General features: G+C 52.2%; 1 protein-coding gene across 1 annotated transcript in view; it reads left to right on the top strand.

Moving 5' to 3' along the window:
- ARRDC1 (arrestin domain containing 1) overlaps positions 1-18,868 on the top strand; it is a 57,540-nt gene extending 38,672 nt beyond the window's left edge. The window contains exons 3-8 of the mRNA XM_075015317.1: positions 7,265-7,315; positions 9,236-9,390; positions 10,880-11,062; positions 11,718-11,894; positions 12,528-12,939; positions 16,996-18,868. Of these exons, the coding sequence (XP_074871418.1) occupies positions 7,265-7,315; positions 9,236-9,390; positions 10,880-11,062; positions 11,718-11,894; positions 12,528-12,939; positions 16,996-17,060 (1,043 nt within the window). The 3' untranslated portion in view covers positions 17,061-18,868. The remainder of the gene's footprint in view (positions 1-7,264; positions 7,316-9,235; positions 9,391-10,879; positions 11,063-11,717; positions 11,895-12,527; positions 12,940-16,995) is intronic.
- The last annotated feature ends 1,096 nt before the right edge of the window (positions 18,869-19,964 follow it).

Below are 19,964 nucleotides of genomic sequence, written 5' to 3'. Positions count from 1 at the left end.
ATAGCACGGCCTTAGCTCGCAGGGGTGGCAGGAGGGTAAGTGTGCTGAAGATTGAGACATTCCGATTGGTTTCTCTGAGTAGCCTGTATGGAGCAGGGCATTGGAGTCTGCCCACCTCTTGCCTTGTGGTTTGTGCTGGGGAACTGCTCCAAATCACCCAGTGACTGGGAATAGAACCCAGTTTTCCTGCTTCCCGGAACTGAGTTAACCTGAAAATAACTGACCTTCTAGACAAGCACCTCCTACTGGATACCCCAGTAATGTCCAAATCCTGCTTTGAGACACTGTTGCCACAACGTAATCATGGCTGAGGGCTCACCTGTCCCATTGCACTCTGCTGTAACGTCAGCTGGGCTGAAAAGCAGAAAGTCCCTTGTTCCCAGACACATCCAGAGTTGCTAGTGAATGCAATGAGGAAAACTGCGTGCAAGACCATGGGATGTTCTCTGCTGTGAACAGTAAGACTTTCAGAATTGGCGTTTAGCATAGGAGTTCCTTCCACTCTGTAGCAGACCCTCTACTGCAGATCTAGGCCTGGTCTACCTTGCAGTTAGTTCATAAGTTCAGCTTTACTATGGAAGTATCTAGACCAGACTGGTGTCGCTACTGATGTGAGTTGCCCGCTGTCCAGAAATAGTAATTCCACAGCTGTGATGGGCAAAGCATTAGTGGTGCAGTGGGACTGTAGGTTCTCAGCCCAGGCATTGAGCTGAGGGTGTGCTTTGTTTGAGTGGGAAGCCTACCAGCAGTGAAACTGATATTATGTTTCATGGCTCCTGTTTTGCATTTGGTCTCAGGCATCAGCTCTCAGCCCACAAGCTGGTGGGCTCGAACTGTTTATCCTGCCAGAGACCAATATGAACTAATACCAGCTATGAAAATGATGAGAATACCGGCAGTGAAACTGCCAGGCTTCCTGCTGTGAAATAGGCCCTTGTTGGGCTCATAGCTTCAGTTGTCCCAGCTGTGATCTCTGCACATCTGTCAGCCAGAGAATGGGATGCTATCTGTCAGTGCAGGCTCCACTGGGGAAGGACATGCACCACCATCTGGACATCCCCAGCCAAGCCTTTGTAGAGAGGAGGCTGCAAAGACCACAGTTTTTGTACTCTTCACCCTGGAGGAAAAGTTGCTGCATCATCACTGCCCTGCTAATGCAGCAGCTGCTGCTGCACAATGACTTTCTCAGAGGTATTTTTAGCTGCATGTACTAACCTTCAGGAAAAGCTTTTTGTCTGTGCAAACTACACCCTTTGTTCAGGCTTTTGGGAACGTGAGTTAGTCACGTGCTGAAAGTGGTAACGCTCAATCCCTTCCTCACTGTCGTTGCTCTTTTACAGCTGCTGTTAGGCGTAAGGACAGGACCATGCAGACTAGACAATGTCTCCAGAGGGGAAGCTCTGGGTATTGAAGCTGGGTGGAGGAAGAAATGGGGATGGAGTTGTGGGTTTTGCTTTAAAGGCTTGCTTCATGGACTCTCTCTCTCTTGCGCACGCCCCAGGCAGCCTGTGAATGTTTCTGGTATTGCTCTAAAAACACAGCTCTGAGCCCTGCTGGTTCCATGCAACAGGATTTTTAACATCCAGATGCAGATTAAAGAGGAAATCTCCCCTTTTTAGTATCTATGGGAAAAGCTTTTTCAGGGAGAACTATTGCCAGAAGTATGAGAATGGTCTAACTCAGTATGGCCAAAGGTCTATCTAGCCCAGCATTCTGTCTTCAGACAGTGGCCAATGCCCTAGAGGGAGTGAACAGAACAGATTATCACTGAGTGGTTCCTCGCCTGTCACCCATTTCCTGCCCCTGACAGAGCCAGGGACACCATTCTTACCCCTCCTGGCCAATTGATAGACCTAACCTTCAGGAATTTATCTAGCTCTGTTTTGGACCCTGTTAACGTCCTGGTCTTCATGTCATCAGAGCAGCTTTCCTATGATGATGCCTGTAGGCTCCGGAGGAAGAACAGTGGGAGTAATGGGGGTGTATCTGGCTCTCCCCCAACATCCACCTTGCATGGTCTGCGTCCCCATGTGCTGCTGGCCATTCTCGCCTTCTCCTGCCAGCAGGCCCCCTAGACTCAACGCTGCTGGTTGAGCAGTAGCAGTGCATCCTGAGGTCGAAGTAGCAGGGAGGTGCAGGACCAAACTCGTGCCACTGACTCTGCTTTACCAGCAGGAAAGCCGATGGTGGGTGCGTGGAGACCCTGTCAGTCACCCATTTGGCATCAACAATGGGAGAACAATCTGCCTGTTTCCAGGAGCAGGGCTGTGGGCTGTTCCCTTTTCTCATCCTGCTAGGGTGTCTCTGCCAACATCTGTCTTGTTCTGTGGTCTTACCTTCAGATGAGTGGCCTTAGCACTGTATTCTCTCCCCATCTCCTTCGGGCTGGGTAGTGAATGCATGTCCTCCAGCAGGGTGGAGGAGGCTGCTTCTTCCCCTTGCTGTCTTGGGGAGGCTTCAGTGAAGGGCTGCCCAAATTCAGCCTGACCTGGGTGGGTGGAAGGGTGAGTTGTGGGAGTCCCACATTCCAGGCTCTACGGAGCTAGTGGAAACTACCCTTGTATGTTTCTCTGCCTCAGCCCTCTCCCCCGCAGCTGATTTTTTCCCAGCTCCACTTGCTCTCTGGCATGCGGGGGAGAGGGACTGTTCTTCACCTGAGGCCCTTGCACTTAGGGTGGCGGGAGGGGAGATTTGTAGCAATAGTGCAGGATGGAGCTAGTGCCCCAAATGGGTCTGATGTGGCAGCTAGTCTCTGCTATGCATATGAGGGGTAGTGGGGGGCGGGGGGAAATCCCTTCCTTGAGGATCGCTGATGCGTGGCAGGAAGCTGGGAGGCATGGCCTGACTACTGAACGCCTCGCCTTGCTCTCGCTGGCGTGAGAGCAGCAAACCTGTGAGCTGGAATCCTCCGGGGAAGCTGGATGATCTGCCAGTGCCCTGAATGATCACGGCCCTTTGGTGATTCATCTGGAATCTGTGGTTCCGGGGGCATCTGCACTGGCCAAAACCCCCTCCACGCCTGGTGGCAGTAAGTCTTGTAGCTCTGCTCAGTGAAACACAAGCCCCTGTGGGGAGCCAAGAATGGGGTAGATGTGACTCAGGCAGGAGCCAGGGCTCTCTGCCCCTCTCCCTTTGCTGGGTGCTCAGAGCTCCAGCCCAAGGTGGGAATTCTGCACAGCTGTTTTGACCCCTGTTGCGTGAGCCGGAGTCAGTAGAACCAGCTCTGGGGTTTGCTGCTGCCTGGCAGTTGCCGTGAAGCTGGACTGTTCGACCACTCGTTGCTGTTGCCTGCAGAGTAGAGGTCACGTTTGAACTCTTGATTGTTGGTGACAGGCATTGCAAATTCCTGCCTATCTGTGCTGAGAGCCACCTGTCCCAGCTCCTGTTCGCTCTGCTGAGCTTTGTGCTGCTTGCTTGCTTGCAGGAACTAGAACCAAAAAGATCTTTCTGGAAGGCGACAGCAGCACCAAAGGGTATTACGGGCTTTGAGCTTCAGCTCCAGCATGGCCTGTAGAAGTGCAGCTGTCTTGCGGGTGGCGTGGTATGCCTTCTGCCAGGGTAGGAGCTAGCTAGCCGGTCACCATCTTAGGCCAGGGCGAAGAACGCCAGACATGTTCCATCAGCTGGCCTTGCTCTGTGCAGTTACAGAAAACCCTTGTAGGGACAGGTGCCCCCCAAGGAAGAAAGCCGCTTGTCCTCTCGCATGAATCCTTTTTTGGAATGCCTCCAGAACAGCAAAACAAATTGACTCTGCAGCCGTACTTCCAATTGATGCTCAGCCTGAGAAACAAAGATGCAGCAGTCATGGGCATGACTGTAGTGCTTGGTATGGAGCTTTGCATCTCCAAAGGGCTTGGTAAACATCCAGTACTTGCAACCACTCTCAGGTAGTAGGTGAGTATATCACCCCATTTTACAGGTGAGGAAACTGAGGTGCAGAAGTGTAATGATTTGACTGGCACCTGGGTGTGAGTTAATATAACCAGGAACTGGAAATTAGGGTTCCCATTGTCCAGCCTGTGCATCAGCCACTCTGAATTGCATTGGAGAGCCACTGTGGGGTGGGCTGTTCTGTTTTAAATAGCTTCAGTCCTGCAGGTTTGAAACATGCTCTTTATCATGGATCGGGCCACGCTTCCTGTGGTGATCAGTGCTGGGCAAATGAAGGAAACGAGTGCCTGCCCTGAGGAGCACACATGCTTGCTTCAGCCCTCCCTGAGATATGACCCCTTCTCCAGTTCTGCCATGGAAATGCTAATGTCATTCCCAGCCAGGGTTTGAGTAGGCTGCCAACTGAAGTGTGGCTGCAGAGCACCACCTAGTGAGTAGACTTGAGCCTACACCTTGGTGATGTGTGAGGGGGGAGAAAGTGAGCGGGGGGGGGCGTTTAGGCATGGTGGGGAGGGGTGGGGGAATCGAAAACCAATCGTGTAACAGCATGTCGAATGGCTGATTGCCTTGCCTGTTCTAAAGGAGCAGTCACGTGGTGCTGGGGACAAACTGCTTCTTGTTACAATGTGCATCTTTCCATTGCAGGCCAGAGAGTCGTGTGTGTGTGTGTGTGTGTGTGTGTGTGTTCCTTGAATAGCTCCCACAGCTTGGCTGTGTGACTAAACAACCATTGAGAGGTCCTAGCAAACCTTGTTGTTTTTTTGAAGATACCAACTAACAGGTATTTTGGAACATAAGCTTTCGTGGGCAAAGACCCGCTTCATCATCTGATGAAGTGGGTCTTTGCCCACGAAAGCTTATGCTCCAAAATACCTGTTAGTCTATAAGGTGCCACGGGACTTCGTGTTGTGATGGAAAAGAGGCTCCTGTGGGGAAACCTAGATGGGAGTTGAGCTTAAAGTTTGGGGCCCCTAGAGGCCAGTGCCCAAAGGCTGAGCTCCAGCTGGGAAGATGGCTGGGGAGAACAGCTGGGACCGAAGGAGAGCTCTGGTGTTGAGACGTATGGGATCTTGTGAGGCAGCGGACTGTATTTTGGACCTTGAGAACGGTTAAGAACTTTGTTAGACTGGCCTTAGGCAGGGGTGACGTTGACCTGGAGAGAAGTCTGTGCACGGTTCTGGTGCAGCCCCGAAGTGGATGGGTGGGGTGGGGTGGGGTGGGATGGGATGGGATGGGATGGGAGCAGACAGGTGTCTGCAGAGGCACCCCTGGCTACAGCGAGGCATTCAAGAAGTGGCCAACCCTGTTTCACGATTCCATGTTGCAAAAATGTCCCCTGCGGATGAGGAAGAGACTCAGTCGCTCTCTGTGTCCTTTCCCCATCTGTGTCCAGTCATCTGCTGATGAATGGGGTTCTGCTGTTCCACAATAGCAGATTGGCGGCTCTCTGTCTTGTAGCCCATTTCTTGCAGCAACAAATTAGCTAGCTCACTTCTGGGTTTTGGCTCTGCCTTGCTGGCCTCAGTGACCTGCCAAGCATCTTCCTCTTGCCGTGCTGCCAATTAATAACCTCATGCACCTGTAAACAGTTTTGTAAAGTCCTCTCTTCCTTTCTGCTGTTAATTGCCAGAGATGGAATTGCTAATAAGTGTAACAGTATTATCTGCCCTTAACTACAATGTATCAGTAGCTAATGAACCTAGAAGTGAGACTGCACACACAGTATTGCAATTGCCTTTGTGGAATTTAAGACCGGGATTTGCTAACTAGCTTGGCATGGCTAAAGCAGTCTTGGCTCCTTGCTTATTTCTCCAGATAGCAAAGAAGGGTTCTTGCGGTAGTTACAATGCCATTCATGTGGTCCAAAGACATTTCAACAGAGTTGCTGAATGGCAGCCGTAGTTAAGGTAATTGTGGGGCTAGAAAAGGGGCAGCAGGTGCTGATGTGGGGAACTTGATAGCAGATAAAATGACGACTCTGGTACAAAATCTAAACCCTTCTCCCAATGCCTGGTTAAATCCAAGTGTCTAATGCTTGTGAGTGTGAAGGCCAAGCACCAGAATGGCTGCTCTCTCTTACACCACGGTCTCTTCGATTGTGTTCCCATCACAGAAGTGGGGACTTAAGTGCTGGGAGAGCTGCAGCTCCCAATCCCAACCTCCTGGGCTTGAAATGGGTTCCATTCTGTACAGGGGTTCCAGTGTGTTTCGAAGGCTCTCAGCACCTGTGCTGTACGAATGGCTCCAGTGCGTCCATGAGGAGCCCATGCTGCTCCTTAGGCAAGGGTCTGGGATGTAAGTGCTGGACAGACCTGAGATAGGGGAAGCTGCCTGCTGTGCTGAAAGCCCAAGGCTCAGTCTGGGATTTGCAGTGTGTCCTCAGCTGCGTGATTGCATTATAGGCCTTGTTCATGGTACAATTCTTGCACTTGGTCATGGTACAAATCCAATCAACTGCACTGAAATCATCTCTTGAAAATCAGCTTGAAATCTCAGCCATGTCTGCCAAAACCATATGGCTCATTGTGGGCCCAGGAGTGTGACTCTGTATTCTGCCTTTACCGTGTACAGCTTGCCTTCCAGATGCCAGAAGTTTCATGTAGATACTTTTTGGCAAATAACAGCCTGAGAAATGAATGTGTTTTTTTGTTATGAGAAGGCAGTTTTGACTGATGGCTGATGAAAGCCAGAGACTGCAAACCTTCCTGCTGAAGGAGGGTCTTGTCTAGGTAAGCAGGCTCCTTTAGGGTGAGCAGCATGTGAGGATTACAATTGCATAGGCCTGTCGGGACTAAACTTTCCCCCACACTTAGGACAGTCAGCAGAGCATGCTAGGCATCCTGGCCTCATCTCAGGTGTCCTTCCTATGACTGCATCCTATTGCTTGAGAGCATCAGAAATGCTCCATCTCCTTCCTGGGTTTTGCAGCAGTCGCCTGTGACCAGCTTGAAACTATAGACCTTGCTTCTCTGACCACTGCACCTGCTGCTGCAAGGATCCTGCCCTACTACTGGTGTTCAGACAGGTGCTGAGTGTGAGAGTGCATCAGCTGTGCTAAGGGGAATGCCAATATTTCTTAAAGTCCAAAGAAGTGTGAAATGCTGCAGGCTTTGCCAACCACTCTTGACTGAACTGGCTCACAGACTGGAGTGCACTTCTGAAACATTTTCAACAATGAGGCATGTGGAGCTGTCAACCAAGGCTACTCAGGCTTTGTGGGGATGAATCCCATACGTGTGTTCTTAGCTGGCAGGTTATCTTCACGGGCAGCTGGTTGCTCACACACAGATATTCTGTTTCAGGCTGCTAGTGCCCAAGATGCTTCTGGGTTGGTATTACCTGTGTCCATTTACCTTTGCTCTGTCTCTTGCAGGGGTTCTGACAGCGGGCGAGCACACCTTTCCCTTCCAGTTCCTGCTGCCAGGTACGGTGCTGATCCTGACTGCTTGGCGTTGCTCTGCAGGCCATAGGGTAGTGAAGACTCTAGTGTTTCCAGAAGATGCTTCTTTCCTCTGGCGTATACAGTAAAATCACCTCCAGGCCAAGTGGGCGGGGGTGTGGGGAGGACAAGTCAAGTGTCTCTGACCTTGTCTGAGCTGGGACAGCAGGTGGCTTCCAAGCGAGATGGCTAATGGGATTTTCAAATATGCCTCTTCTCTATTGGCAGCACTAGTGGGCAGTCCAGAGCCAACCACTCTTGGTGGTACTAAAGTGTGGCCATGCCAGGTGCACAGCCACATGTAAGCTCATGTCTGCCAACCTGGTTTCAAACCAAAGCAGGTCTCGAGTCCAGGCCTAAGAGCGTATTAAGCATTGGAAAACTCCAGAAGTCAGAGCACAGCCTCCATTAAAGAGAAGCTCTTAGGGCAGCCTCTCCGTGAATAGCTGGAGTTGGTCTTAAACTGACCCTTGGTCTTTAAAAGTGCGATGTTGAGTAAAGTGACCCTTTGGAATTATCCCTCGGGAGGTTGTGTCTTCGTTAGAGGAGCCAGAAAAATGTCATGCTGGGAGCCCTAACTTGTCTCCACAGGCCAAATTCAGACCCCAGTACCTCTGCCGGTGATGGGGGGGCAGAAGCTATGCTGTAGTCAGGACTCGGGCCTCTTGGTCTTGACCATGCCGCTGGCTAACCTGAAAAGGAACTCTGCAGCTCCCTGCCCAGTGCAGATGAGAGCTGTGTTAACTGAAGCAGGGGTTCTCAACCAGGGTTACTTGTACCCTAGGGCTAGACAGAGGCCTTCCAGGGGGTATATCAACTTATATGCCTAGGTTTGCAATGGGCTGCATCAAAAGCAACAAAGAGGGCAGTACAAGCAAAAGCTTCACACAGACAAACTGGCTTGAACTAAACAAGGTAGTGAAATGGTGTCCAATTCTGGGTCCCCCCCCATTACAGAAGGGACGTGGACATGCTGGAGAGAGCCCAGCAGAGGGCAACCAAAGTGATTGGGGGGCAGGAGCATTTGACTCATGAAGAGAGGCTGAGGGATTTGGGGGATTTGACAGCTGCCATCTGCGGCCTGAAGAAGGGTTCCAAAGAGGATGGAAAAAGGCTGTTCTCAGTGGTGACAGATGGCAGAATGAGGAGCAGGGGTCTCAAGATGCAAGCGAGAAGGCCTAGCTTTTACATTAGGAAAAACTATTTCACTAGAGAGGGTGGTGAAATACTGGAATGGATTACCTAAAGGTGGTGAAATCTCCTCCGTCCCTAGAGATCTTTAAGTCCTGGCTTGACAAAGCTCTGGCTGGGATGATATAGTTGGGATTGGCCCTGCAAGAGGTTGGACTCTGACCTCCTGAGGTCTCTTCCAACCCTATGATTCTATGAAATAGGCTCCAGCAGCTTCCAGCTTGCCCACGTTAGCCTCACTGTCACCTCGCCCGAGCTGGTGGGAGTACAAGAGGGACCTCTGTCTTGGTCCTGGTCGAAGCTGGAGAAGCTCACTGAGTGGGAGGAAAGATTGACAGCTGCTTGGAGCAGGGACTGTCTTTGTTCAGGGTTCTTTACCGTGCCTACCCCAAGGTGATCTGCTACATGACGGGAGGTCCCAGGCACTATCGCAGTGCAAAGAAGAGTTAATGCTGTCCCAGCTTCTCCCAACACCACAGCTTCATAGCACAGGCTGTCTCTCTTCAGTAAAAAGCAGGCTGCAATGGACCAAATTTGGTCTCTGATCCTGCATGCCCAGGCACAGATGCGCTTGGGAGACCCAAACCCAAATGGTGGTGGCAGCGTTCTGCCTCTTCTCTTGCTTTGAGCCCTAGGAAAGTTGTGGGTAAGGCCCAGCTCCCCGCCCAATGGCTTGAGGGGTGGTCTTTTGACTTCTGCCTTTTTTGAATCTAGCATCAGCCCCCACATCATTTGAAGGCCCTTTTGGAAAGGTGGTTCATCAGGTCAAAGCTGTGATAGATACACCCCGATTCGCCAAGGATCACAAGTGCAACAAGGTCTTCTACATTCTCTGCCCACTCAACCTGAATGACATCCCTGACATTGAGGTAAGAGAGCAGTAATGGGGAAGGCCAAAAGGCTCTTGCACCCTTGAATGTCTCCCATTGGGATAGAGGGCAAAACCAGTGTCCCTACCTAATGTTGTCCTGTAAAACCAGTGGAGTAATTCTTAACTGGGAGGAGGATGTTGCTCTTAGAGCATGCTGTGTGGATTGGAGGCAGTAGGGTTGAGTGCATTACGATAGACACCCCCCAAGACACACGCACTCAAGTTGCGTGCATCTTGGGTTAACATGACTCTGAGTGGCAAGCAAACTGATCAGCACTGCCAGTCAGTTTCCCAGCTCCTGTTGGGGGAGGCAGCTGCTCTGGTCAGTGACAGCAGCTGAGAGTCAGGATCTCAGCTGCTACCACCATCAGGAGCCAGAAACTGACCAGGGCAGCTGCCCTAGTCAGTTTCCCAGCTCTGCAAAAAGTGAGGAGGGAGCCAGGTTTCACCTGATCCCAGCTCCCTCCACTCCTGGAGCCAGGAAACTGACCAAGGCTGGTACCCACATCAGTTTCCTGGCTCCCCTGAGTTGCATGGGACCTTTGACTCATGCGGGGTTTGCAAGAACACAACCCCCACCTAAGTCAGGGGTCTACTATATCTCCTGAAGCTCTGCAGGATGTCACAGGTCTGGCCCTAAATCCATGGGCTTGTTCCCTCCAGGCTCCACCAGTGCACTCACCTACATGCTTGAGATCTGTATGAGAAGGAACCCTTTTCTTGGTGATCCCACTGGGTATCTGCCCCCAGGAGCATGTAATCTGCCCTATCCTAAGAGGGGTTGTGATGATCCATGGTGTGTAATGACACCTTATGGCTTTTGCCAGCTTTGGAATCCTTCCTGCTGAATAGAGCTTGGGCCAGGGCTGTCTCAGCTGCTGTGAGAAAGGACTGCTCCAGGCTGGCACAGACTGGCTGTCCTCTGGCGTTGGCCCTTCAGGCAACTGTACGATGCTTATGGGGAAAATCAGCTGCTAGTTTTGTTTACCTCTGGACTGAAGCAGCTTTCTGGGGACCTGTGAAGTCTGCCCTGCTCTGGAAGACTATCTGGGGGTGGAGTAGCTTGTTGCATTGAAACTTAAGGAGTGCTGTGCTTGGCCACTCACAAAAGATGGGGCACCAGCCTGAGGCATGCACAGCCTCATTCAACTGTAGCAAGGGTGGAGCTGAAACCATGGCAGCTACTGTGGGATTTGGAAGCCAGGAGAAAAGCTTGGCAAGAAAATGGGAGAGTATTCAAGGCCTGGGGTGGGTGATCCAAAGGCAAGCATGAAATACAATGAACCTGAGGGAGTAACAGCACATGAGTGGGAGGAGGTAAAGAGCAAGCAAGCAAGGGAGCTGGATGCCTCAGCGATGGGCTGCTGGAAGACCGGGTGCTCAGGTTTGGAAAACCCCCAGATCCACGTTGCCTTAAACAGCTTTTCCCAACAACTACAAACCCTCTCTCAGACCCCCACATCTGACTTTCTGTTGTCCTCCCCCAGCAACCCAACACCGCATCCATCACAAAGAAGTTTAGCTACAAGCTGGTGAAGAGCGGAAACATCATCTTAACCACCACCTCCGACCTCAAAGGGTACGTCGTGGGGCAAGTGATCCAGCTACGCACCAACATTGAGAACAAGTCTGGCCGGGACACTGGGATGGTAGTGGCCAGCCTCCTCCAGGTAAGAGTCCTCTGCTGAGGCTGGGACCAATGGCTGGGCTGGAGCCACACCTGGACAGGTGCAGCGAGAGCAGGGACTTGAGGCTGCTTTCTCTTCTGGGCTCAACTATTAAATAAGGGAAGTGGCATCTGCTAATCTCTAAATCTTTGTGCACCTCCTTTCCCCAGGTGCACAGTAGGTGGGGTGGGAAGGTCAGGTGGAAACCATATCCAAAGAGGAGAAGCAGAATTAACTAACTTGGTTGGTGGGGTGACCAGATCTCCCCCGCCCCCCACCCCACCCCATAAATGCTGTCCAGGTGGAACTCAGTGAGTGGGCAGATGACAGGTTAAGTTCTTGCCCTCTGTGCCTGTTCCACTGAGTGTCTCACAGCACAGGCTCAAGCCTTGGGCTTTCAGCTCTGATTCAATCCCCAGTGTGTCTGCTGCGATAGCAACTGTCACATAATTTCCTTTAGAAACCAGGCAAAAACTCCGTGTTGCTCTCTGTCCTGCCAGACCCCCACTATTCCCCCTTTTTAGGGGTTTCTCGTTCACGGCTGCCTCTGACTTGAACCTGGAGGAGGCTGGCTGCTACCGTGCAATGCTGGAAGCCCGAAGAAAGGGACATCGGGGAAATCTTTCTGCTCAGTCCTCAGTTTCTCTCCCCTCTGCAGAAGGTTGCATACAAATCCAAGCGCTGGATTTATGACTTGAGGACCATTGCGGAGGTGGAGGGCTCGGGGGTGAAGGCCTGGAAGAATGCAGAATGGAAGGAGCAGATCCTAGTCCCAGCGCTGCCACAGTCGGTGCTGCAAGGCTGCAGCCTCATACATGTTGACTACTACATCCAAGTGGGTACTCTCTTCCTCTCCTCCCCTTCTAACAGCCCAACACCCAGGAGTACTTCCCCTGGGCTGGGCCAGAGTCCCTGGTCGGGGCAGCTCTGGGAGTAAACACCACCTGCTCTGGAGGAGACCCATGGATGATGGGGATGTCAGGCTGCTCAGCAGAGGTGTGTCTCAGCAGCTGCCTGTGTTGCTGAGCTCCAGGCTGCTTCCTGACGGTGGTGCAGGGCATTACTACAATCCCCCCCATAGACTGCATAGCACTCTTCAGCAACAAGCCTAACGGAGCAGTCCCAGCCTCGGCAAGTCTGAGGTCACCCAGCTGGAGAAGGAATAAAGGCCATGTTTCTGGCCAAGCTTTTAGCAGACATGTGCACGTTGGGTCCTGAGTACTTGGGAATTCAGCCCTGAGCCCCCTTTTCAGAAACCTGGTTAAGGCACCAGACAAAACCATGTGGGGGCTGGTGCATAGGCTGGTACTTGCCAGTAATTTGCTCCTACCATGGCACATTTGGGCCTTAGAGCTGAGGCTGTTTACTCTTGGCTCAGTGGCTGTAGCTGCCTGTGTTTGGCATGGCTAGGCCTCTGGCAGAACCTGGCTTGACTGACTCGGGTGTCTCTTGTTTCCCCTCTCCCCAGGTTTCCTTGAAGTCACCAGAGGTTTCAGTCACTTTGCCTATCTATATTGGCAACATTGCTGTGAACAGGGCTCCTCTGACCCCGTCTCAGTCAGTCCAGCACATTCCATCTGTCGTGGTCCCATCTGCCCCACCTGAAGAGGAGGAAGCAGCCAGTGGCTACCACCCTATGGACAACGTTTCAATCCCAACCAAAAGCCATTCCCAGCATCAGCCGTTCAGCTACGCTCCGGGACTGAACTTCCAGGACCTCAGGCTGGACTCGGACCAGACTGGCTCTCCAAACCACCCCATGCTTTGCTTGTCGACAGGAGCAACGGTCCCTTACTTTGCTGAGGGGCCGGTGGTTCCGGTTCCCACTGCCAGCTCTCTCATCTTGCCTCCGGAGTACAGCACGTGGGGTTATCCTTACGGTGAGCCTGCCCTCCCGGAGCTCTGAGCGGGTTTGGGGGGAAATGAGTGCAGTGGCTGTGGGGAATACGGGCTTCTTGTTTACCCCACGGCTATAAGAGCAGGGGTTAAACACCTGCAGCACAAGAGGTGGCTCTTCCTGTGGCTGCCAAGCAGAGTTCCCACTAATCTTTTCCATCCATGGATAGAGACCGTTAATGCGCACCAAGGCGTGTGTGGACGTGCACCACTGACAGAAACGCATGGCGCTGGCTGTGGGTGCGCGGCCAACAAGCCGGGCGGCACCTGAATCCTGGGTGGCTGCCCTAGCGCTCAGCTTACAGGGAACACCGTGGCCTGGTTTGGCAGCAAAGTGGGAAGAAAGCCAGTTATGATGACACAGCAATGTGGTCTCTGTGTCGAGTAGCCTCCACAGAGGGTTCCCCGCCCCCCCATAGCCACGATGGTCCTGTTGCATGCCTACTGTGAGGGATGCAACCGAACCCCACCTCAGAGAGAGCTGTGGATGTGGAGAAGCTTTTTGTAAGAAAAAGGCACTGGTCCAATACACTGTTATAAATGTCTCTGTGCTGATGCTGTTGACAGCAGTGCTGGAAAAGCGACTTTAAGAGGACGTTTTCCTTGATGTGAGTGGGCATTTGGTCTGGCTCAAAGAGGGGAAATTTTAGGTCCGTGTGATGAGACGGGTAGGAATTTGGGAATTCATTAATACAGGAGGAGAAAATCCACTGCCTGTCCCAAAGAACAGGTTGGGTGGCAGAATAGGCTTATATCAAACAATATACCAAGGCAATAAGAACACCCTTAATGCCTAGAGTAAAACTGAAGCACTAGACATCATTTTGGCTGTATAACTGGCCCAAGAAGGCCAAAACATCCGCAAACAAGTGCTAATGAGTTACAAGGGGAGTGAAAGATTTCAGGGGAAGGAGTTGAGATTAAGGGGTTCTGATTTAACCACTGCATGGGTAATCTGCTGCTTTGTGAGCTGGTCCTTCAGTGTCTGGCTCAGGTGGGTGTGCATGTCACGCGCTTGAGAGAGCTCACTGGTAGCATCTGTTGGGCACTAGCAACAGACACAGACCTCCTCATGGTCTGAGTAGAAGGAATAAGAGTTGATGCCAAAGGAGACCTCTCCAGGTCCTCCTCATTGCAGCGTGGCCTGAGTTGGAATCGCCTGTGTCCGTGGAGACCTCTGTGGTTCATCTTTGTCTTCAGAACCTGACAATGTCCTGTAGGAGTAGCTTAAGTTAAGAACTGTATCTGCAACCCACCCCCTCCTCCCTTCCTGCTCTGAGACTATCAAATGCTGGTGCTGCCTTTGTTGCCAGGAAGAGGATCCACTAAGTGTGGCATCCGCCACCCTCCCACTTCCCCCTTCCAAAACGCGTGAGGAGGGAGAACTCCATCGCAGCCAACAGGGACTTGAGTCCTGAATGTGCGAAAAGAAACTCCACTATGGCTGATACAGTAGTGCCGCCCCCGCCCCCCCCCCCACACCCCGAGTTACACCAAGGTTGTGTTCCTGGGCAACCTTGCGTAACTCACATTTCATGCAAGTCAAGAGGAACTGGGAACCCGGTGGCAGCCTGGCTCCCAGCTCCCCCGCACTTCTGGGAGCTGGGAAACTGACCGGTGCTGGTCAGTTTGCCGCCTGGTTCCTGCCTCCCCACGGTTGCCAGAGACTGGGAAGCTGATCAGCAGAGCTGCATTTGGCAGTTTCCTATCTCCTGTGAGTGGCAGGCAGCCCAGAGCCTGGCTTTTTAGGCTGCTGGCTGCTCACAGGAAAGGGAAACTGACCTTCACCGGTCAGTTTCCCGGCTCCTGTCCCACTGCAGCCTGACCTTTAGCTGCTGTCCTTGTCAGGAGCCGGGAAACTGACCAGTGCAGCAGCGCTTTCCCCTGAGTGGCGGGGAGGTGGCACCTAGCAGCCTGGAGCCAGGCACCAGCTCCTCACCGCTCAGTTGTTAACCCAAGATACACGCAAGTCGAGTATCGCGGGGTTCTACTGTACAGAACTAATCAGCTCTCACCCCTGTTAGGGTGGTGCACAGGAAGCAGCAAAATAACAGGCTAAACCTAGTTGGTTCCATGATGGCCTTGTTTACTGGCCTCTAAATGGTTTGGCCTTCTGTGGGGTGGGGTGCGGGGAGAGAGAATTTCTTCTACCAGCCTTCAGGTTCATAGTGCAAACTACCAGGCCCTATCAGTAAAACATTTTCATCGCTCACTGGGAGTTCATCCCTGAAGCCCAAAATCTTCCTCAAAAGGACAAGGCCCAATTCCAAGAATTCACCAAGGATGGCAAATTGGTGACAAAAACATCCCTTCAAGTTGCAGTGGAGGCTGCTGGGGTGGCTTCTAGCAGGATGGAGAGGTACTGGGCAAAACTGCCTCCTCCACCCTTCTACCACCAGCACCCTTTCAAGCCCCCATGCAAACATCCAGGGACGTGCGGACCTAGGTGTGTAGCACCCTATACTGCAAGTACAAGCACAGTCACGTCCCCCACCCGGGAATTACTTTTGATGGGATGATCAAGAATCAGCTGCTGCTGCTGATGCCATTTGCTTCTGCCCCTCAGATGTTTGGTGGCCACTGAAGCCTCTTTGCTCACGGCTGGAGGGCAGTCACAACAGACGAGTGGAAATTATCCACAGCAGCTGTTCTACGGAGAATTCCTCTCCAGGTTCCCACTTACAGAGGGGTTTTCCACCCCGCCCCCACCCAACAAGGGGCCAAAGACCAAGTGCTGCCTCTGCCCGTGGGAGAGGCTTTTACCAGGCCCAGCCTTGGAGCAAGGCAGTGGGCTAGGATCTCCTGCTCCAATTGGCTATCACATCCACTGTCTGGGCCCTGGTGTCAGCGTGCCACCTTGGGCAGCAGCCTGGCCCCACTGGATCAGCTCTATTTCTACTCCCCATATTTCCTAGCTCCTGATGGAAAAAATGGAGGTGGGAATTACTGACCTTTAGCAATTGTGTGTTTTTTTTTATTTGCAAAGCAGAATCCCAAATGGTTTCCCTGATGCACACAATCCCCTTCCTGGAGGAGGGAATGTCCTTCGCAGGCCTCCGCATGAAGGACAGGTTCTTCCACCTGGATATTCACCTGGGTCCATCCATGGTTCTGTGAAACCATAGGCACTGGTCCAGGCATTGCCTGCAGGGGCAGCAATATTAGAAATCTGTGCCAACTGCATCCTGTCATATCCCCCTACCCCCGCCCCCAATGAATGCAGCTAACCAGTCACCCATGTGTGGAGCACAGGTAGGAACCCAGGCTCTGGGAAGAAATGGAGGCTAACCGCCTGTTAACAGGAGGCTCTTCTAAATGTGGGACTAGAATACAGCTTGGGACTACACCCTCTTCCCCTGTACTGCATGTTCTGTCTCATCTGATGGTCAGAAAGGAAGCAGAGAGGAGCCGGCCCACACCTCTTGCCCTCAGCCTCCTCCGAGCCAGGAGGAGACGTGAGCATGTGCCACTGGCTGCCGCATGCTAGGATTCTCCAGCCTTGGATATGTGGCACCCTTGTGTGTGCATGTATAGAACACAAGTTGAGACCCTCCTGGAGCACTGAATATTGATGGCTACCAGAGCAGGGGGGTTGTAAGGCTTAACATTTAGCTCTACAGGACCTACTTGGTAGGACTAGCACAGGCCTGTAAGTGTTACTTTTGTGTGGTGTGACCAGACACCTTTTATAGGCTGAGTCTTTATTTCAGTAGCTACAGACTTGTCCTTTTGCAGCCTCCCAGGCAACCCAGGTCATGGGCCTCCAAGTCATAAGGCACGGCTGGGGGCTTTGTCTCTGGCATTCTGTGATCCTTGCAGAGGCATTGCTGGCTCCATTTCCCTTCCCCACCCCCGGCCCGACCATGCACTGAGAGGAGCAGAACGGCAGACTGTCTCCAAAAAGTGACTTGCTTGCATATCTGTGTTGCTGGGGGCTGAGACTTTGGCTTGCGTGGGATTTGCATCAGGCCCCACAAAGGAAACCTTCCAAGTAAGCGGCACAATCTGACTCCTAAACTCTCCTTTTTCTCTCCCTGCAGAGGCGCCCCCATCCTATGAACAAAGCTGTAGCAACGCCAACTCCAGCCTCAGCAATGGCAACTAGCCCTGTGCTTCGAACCCGAGGGAGCTGCTCCCCGCACCATGGCTCCCCCGGCTCCTGCGCGAAGCATCTGCCGCCTGTGGCCACCAGCTAGTCCCAGGCTGAGAGTTTTGTCTTTGTTCTTTGGGTCTTTTCATAGCATTGGCGCGAAGGAGTGTTGGGGCGTGTGTGTCTGCGCAGGTCAGGGGAAGAACTGCCTACCCACCTTACAGCCCTTCTCCTGCAGCATCCAAGGGCAGAAGCTCTGCTTGTCCTCGGGACACCTAGCACAATAGGCTGTGTTCCTGTACTGTCACCCAACACTTTATTTACTGCTTTATTAGTGAAGCACCTGTGATGCCTTACTGGCCATGCCAGTGACTCGTCATGTCGGCAGTGGCGGGCTTGTGTGGATTCCTCTGAGTCTTTGAGTGCTGTTGCTAATCAGGACTGGCCTCAGTAGCCTCTGTCATCCTTCCCAGGGGCCCTTTGGCATAGCTGGCTTCCTCTAAGCTCCTCTTACTGCTCTGTTTCCCCACCACCAGGGAACATCTGCCACAACTGGAGATCTGCCAAGGGTAGGGTCACAACAGAGAGGACCAAAAAAGCTGTCTGCATTGCCCTGCCATAGTACCAGGCCAGCTTCTTACAATGGGTACCCGTACCTGCTGAGTCAAGGGAGGCTTTTGTTGCCATGGCCTTGATGATCTGGGCGCTCGTTAGGAACCCTAGTGGAGTTCTTGCTGGAGATAGGTCTGGATGGTGGGGGGAGGAGGGAATGCTGTACAATTTAACAAGTTAAAACCTTTGCATGGCACTTCTTGATGCTGGTCTCTCCAGGTGTTCTGCAGGAATAGACGTGCGCAGAAAATCCTCTGTGACTTTCATAGGCAACACCTGCAGCACATGACAGGCTTCGTCCCTGTTGGTTCTGTAGACCCTGGGTATAAAGGGATAAGGCCTGCCTGGCCAATCAAACCAGCTGGGGTCAGAAGCCTCCTGGACCCTCTGAGGCTCCCTTGCTGGAGGGCCTGACCTCTTCGTTCCCACCCTTGCCTGCTCTCAGCCCACTGGAAACTGACAATCAAGCTTCAAACCTCACACACTACCTCTGAACTCTCCCGAGGTGCCTGCTGGGGCAGCCTCCTTTTTCGAAATGATTCTAGCCCATGGAATACTCTCCTGAAGAGCCTTATTTGCCAGAGCCGTCTGCTGTGCAGTGACCGTGAGCATCAGAAAGAACCTTTGACTGTGATTTACTCCTGTTCCTCACCACATCAATACTGGTTGCAGCTCGTAGCGCAAGCTTGTGTGGTCTTGGGGGAAAAGGCTGGTTGGCTTCTGGAGTTCCCTGGCTCATAAGGACAACCAGCTGCAGTGTGAAACCAAACCAAATGAGTGTGCCCTATTGAGAGAGGTTGGGGAACTTAGGAATGACTGACATTTGGGGGGTCCCAGCTTGACACCTTGCCATTCTGAATCAAAAATACTTCTCATCTACAGCTGCACATCCCACTGATGGGAGCAGTCAGCATTTTTCACAGCAGTCTGGAGAGCCCAAACCTTTCTAGCACCCCTGCTTCCACCAGCTTCTGCCCACTCTATGGCTGCCGCAGGGGAACAACTGATTTTTGTGCAAATGTGGTTAATTCTGGTGAACTGCTTTGGGGAGGAGGCTGGATGGGAAAGGATCATTCCCTCGCAGCGTGGGCATTGGCACTCCTCCTGCACCACAGGTTAGAAATTGATTGTCCAGGTGCACAAAGATATACAAATTTGTTTTTAATGACTGAATTCATAACAAATAAACTTTTAATGCTGTATTTAATAAATTATTCTGAGGAAAATGGTGTGATTCTCACAAAAGGATCGTTTCTATGGGCCTTGGATGGCCCTGGACTCTGCACCTGCGCTGGGGTGGGGTGCATGGTGCTTTCTGAGGATTGGTTCTGCTCTTCCATCAGGGTCTGATTTGCAGACTCATCTATTCATTCTGCAGCCTAATGGTTTTGGGGCAGGGGAGCAGGTATGAGAATTAAGGGCTGAATCACCTTTCCTGTTCACTGGTGAATTGTCTGTCCTCTCACATGGTAGCATCTGATCCTCAGGTGCTGAGTTCCCTCGGCTCCCCTTGGCTTGGTTCAGCGGTGTGTTGGGCGGGGTGCTGCTAGATTAGCTCATAATGCGCTCTGTGCTTTGCTGTGCTGAGAACCTACAGTTCATCAAAATGGCCAGCAGGTGTTGTCTGATCATTGGTGTGCGCAGAGCTCGCTGCAGCTTGGTGTGTGGGCTCAGTACAAAGGGGGGAAAGTAGAGGAGAGAAATTGTATCCAGAAAATGGAGGGTGGAGATGGAACAGCCAAGACCTGGGAGGAAAGATTGTTGCCTAATCAGTTTGTGCCCTCTTCTATGGCTAGCACTCTTAGAAAACAAACCACTGCCCAGCCATGGACTGTAGATGTACTGCAGCCCTGGACATGCACCCTCTAAAGGAAATCTATAGGCAGGAAATCCTTTATTCTCCAGACTCAGAAGGCCCCAGTGCCTGGGCTGTGGGTGTGAACATGCAAGTGGCAGGGCTCTTTTAAGGTGGTTTTCATGGCCTGAGTAATACTCAGAGGCTTGGGAGGGAAATGAAGCATTAAGTGGCTGTTCTGGCTTAGTGTTTGAAGGCTGGCTCCAGCCTGCCCAGTCCCAGCTGTCTGCTCTGTGCTGAAGGGGCTGGTGCTGATCCCTGTAAATATTCAGCACGAGCTGCAGGATGATGCTCACTTACATGAAAGTTCATCTCTTTTCTCTCTGTCGCCGCCTCCTCCCCTTAGCCACCCTGTTGGCAGGGAGGGTGGCCCTAGCCTCTGTTTGCCAGAAGCTGGGAAAGGGCAATGGGATGGCTCACTGGGTGATTACCTGTTCATTCCCTCTGGGACA

This window comes from Carettochelys insculpta, chromosome 21 (genome assembly GCF_033958435.1).
Source record: "Carettochelys insculpta isolate YL-2023 chromosome 21, ASM3395843v1, whole genome shotgun sequence".
Taxonomy (NCBI): domain Eukaryota; kingdom Metazoa; phylum Chordata; order Testudines; family Carettochelyidae; genus Carettochelys; species Carettochelys insculpta.
Note: the sequence above shows the minus strand (reverse complement) of the source record. Positions and strands in the feature narration are given on the sequence as shown.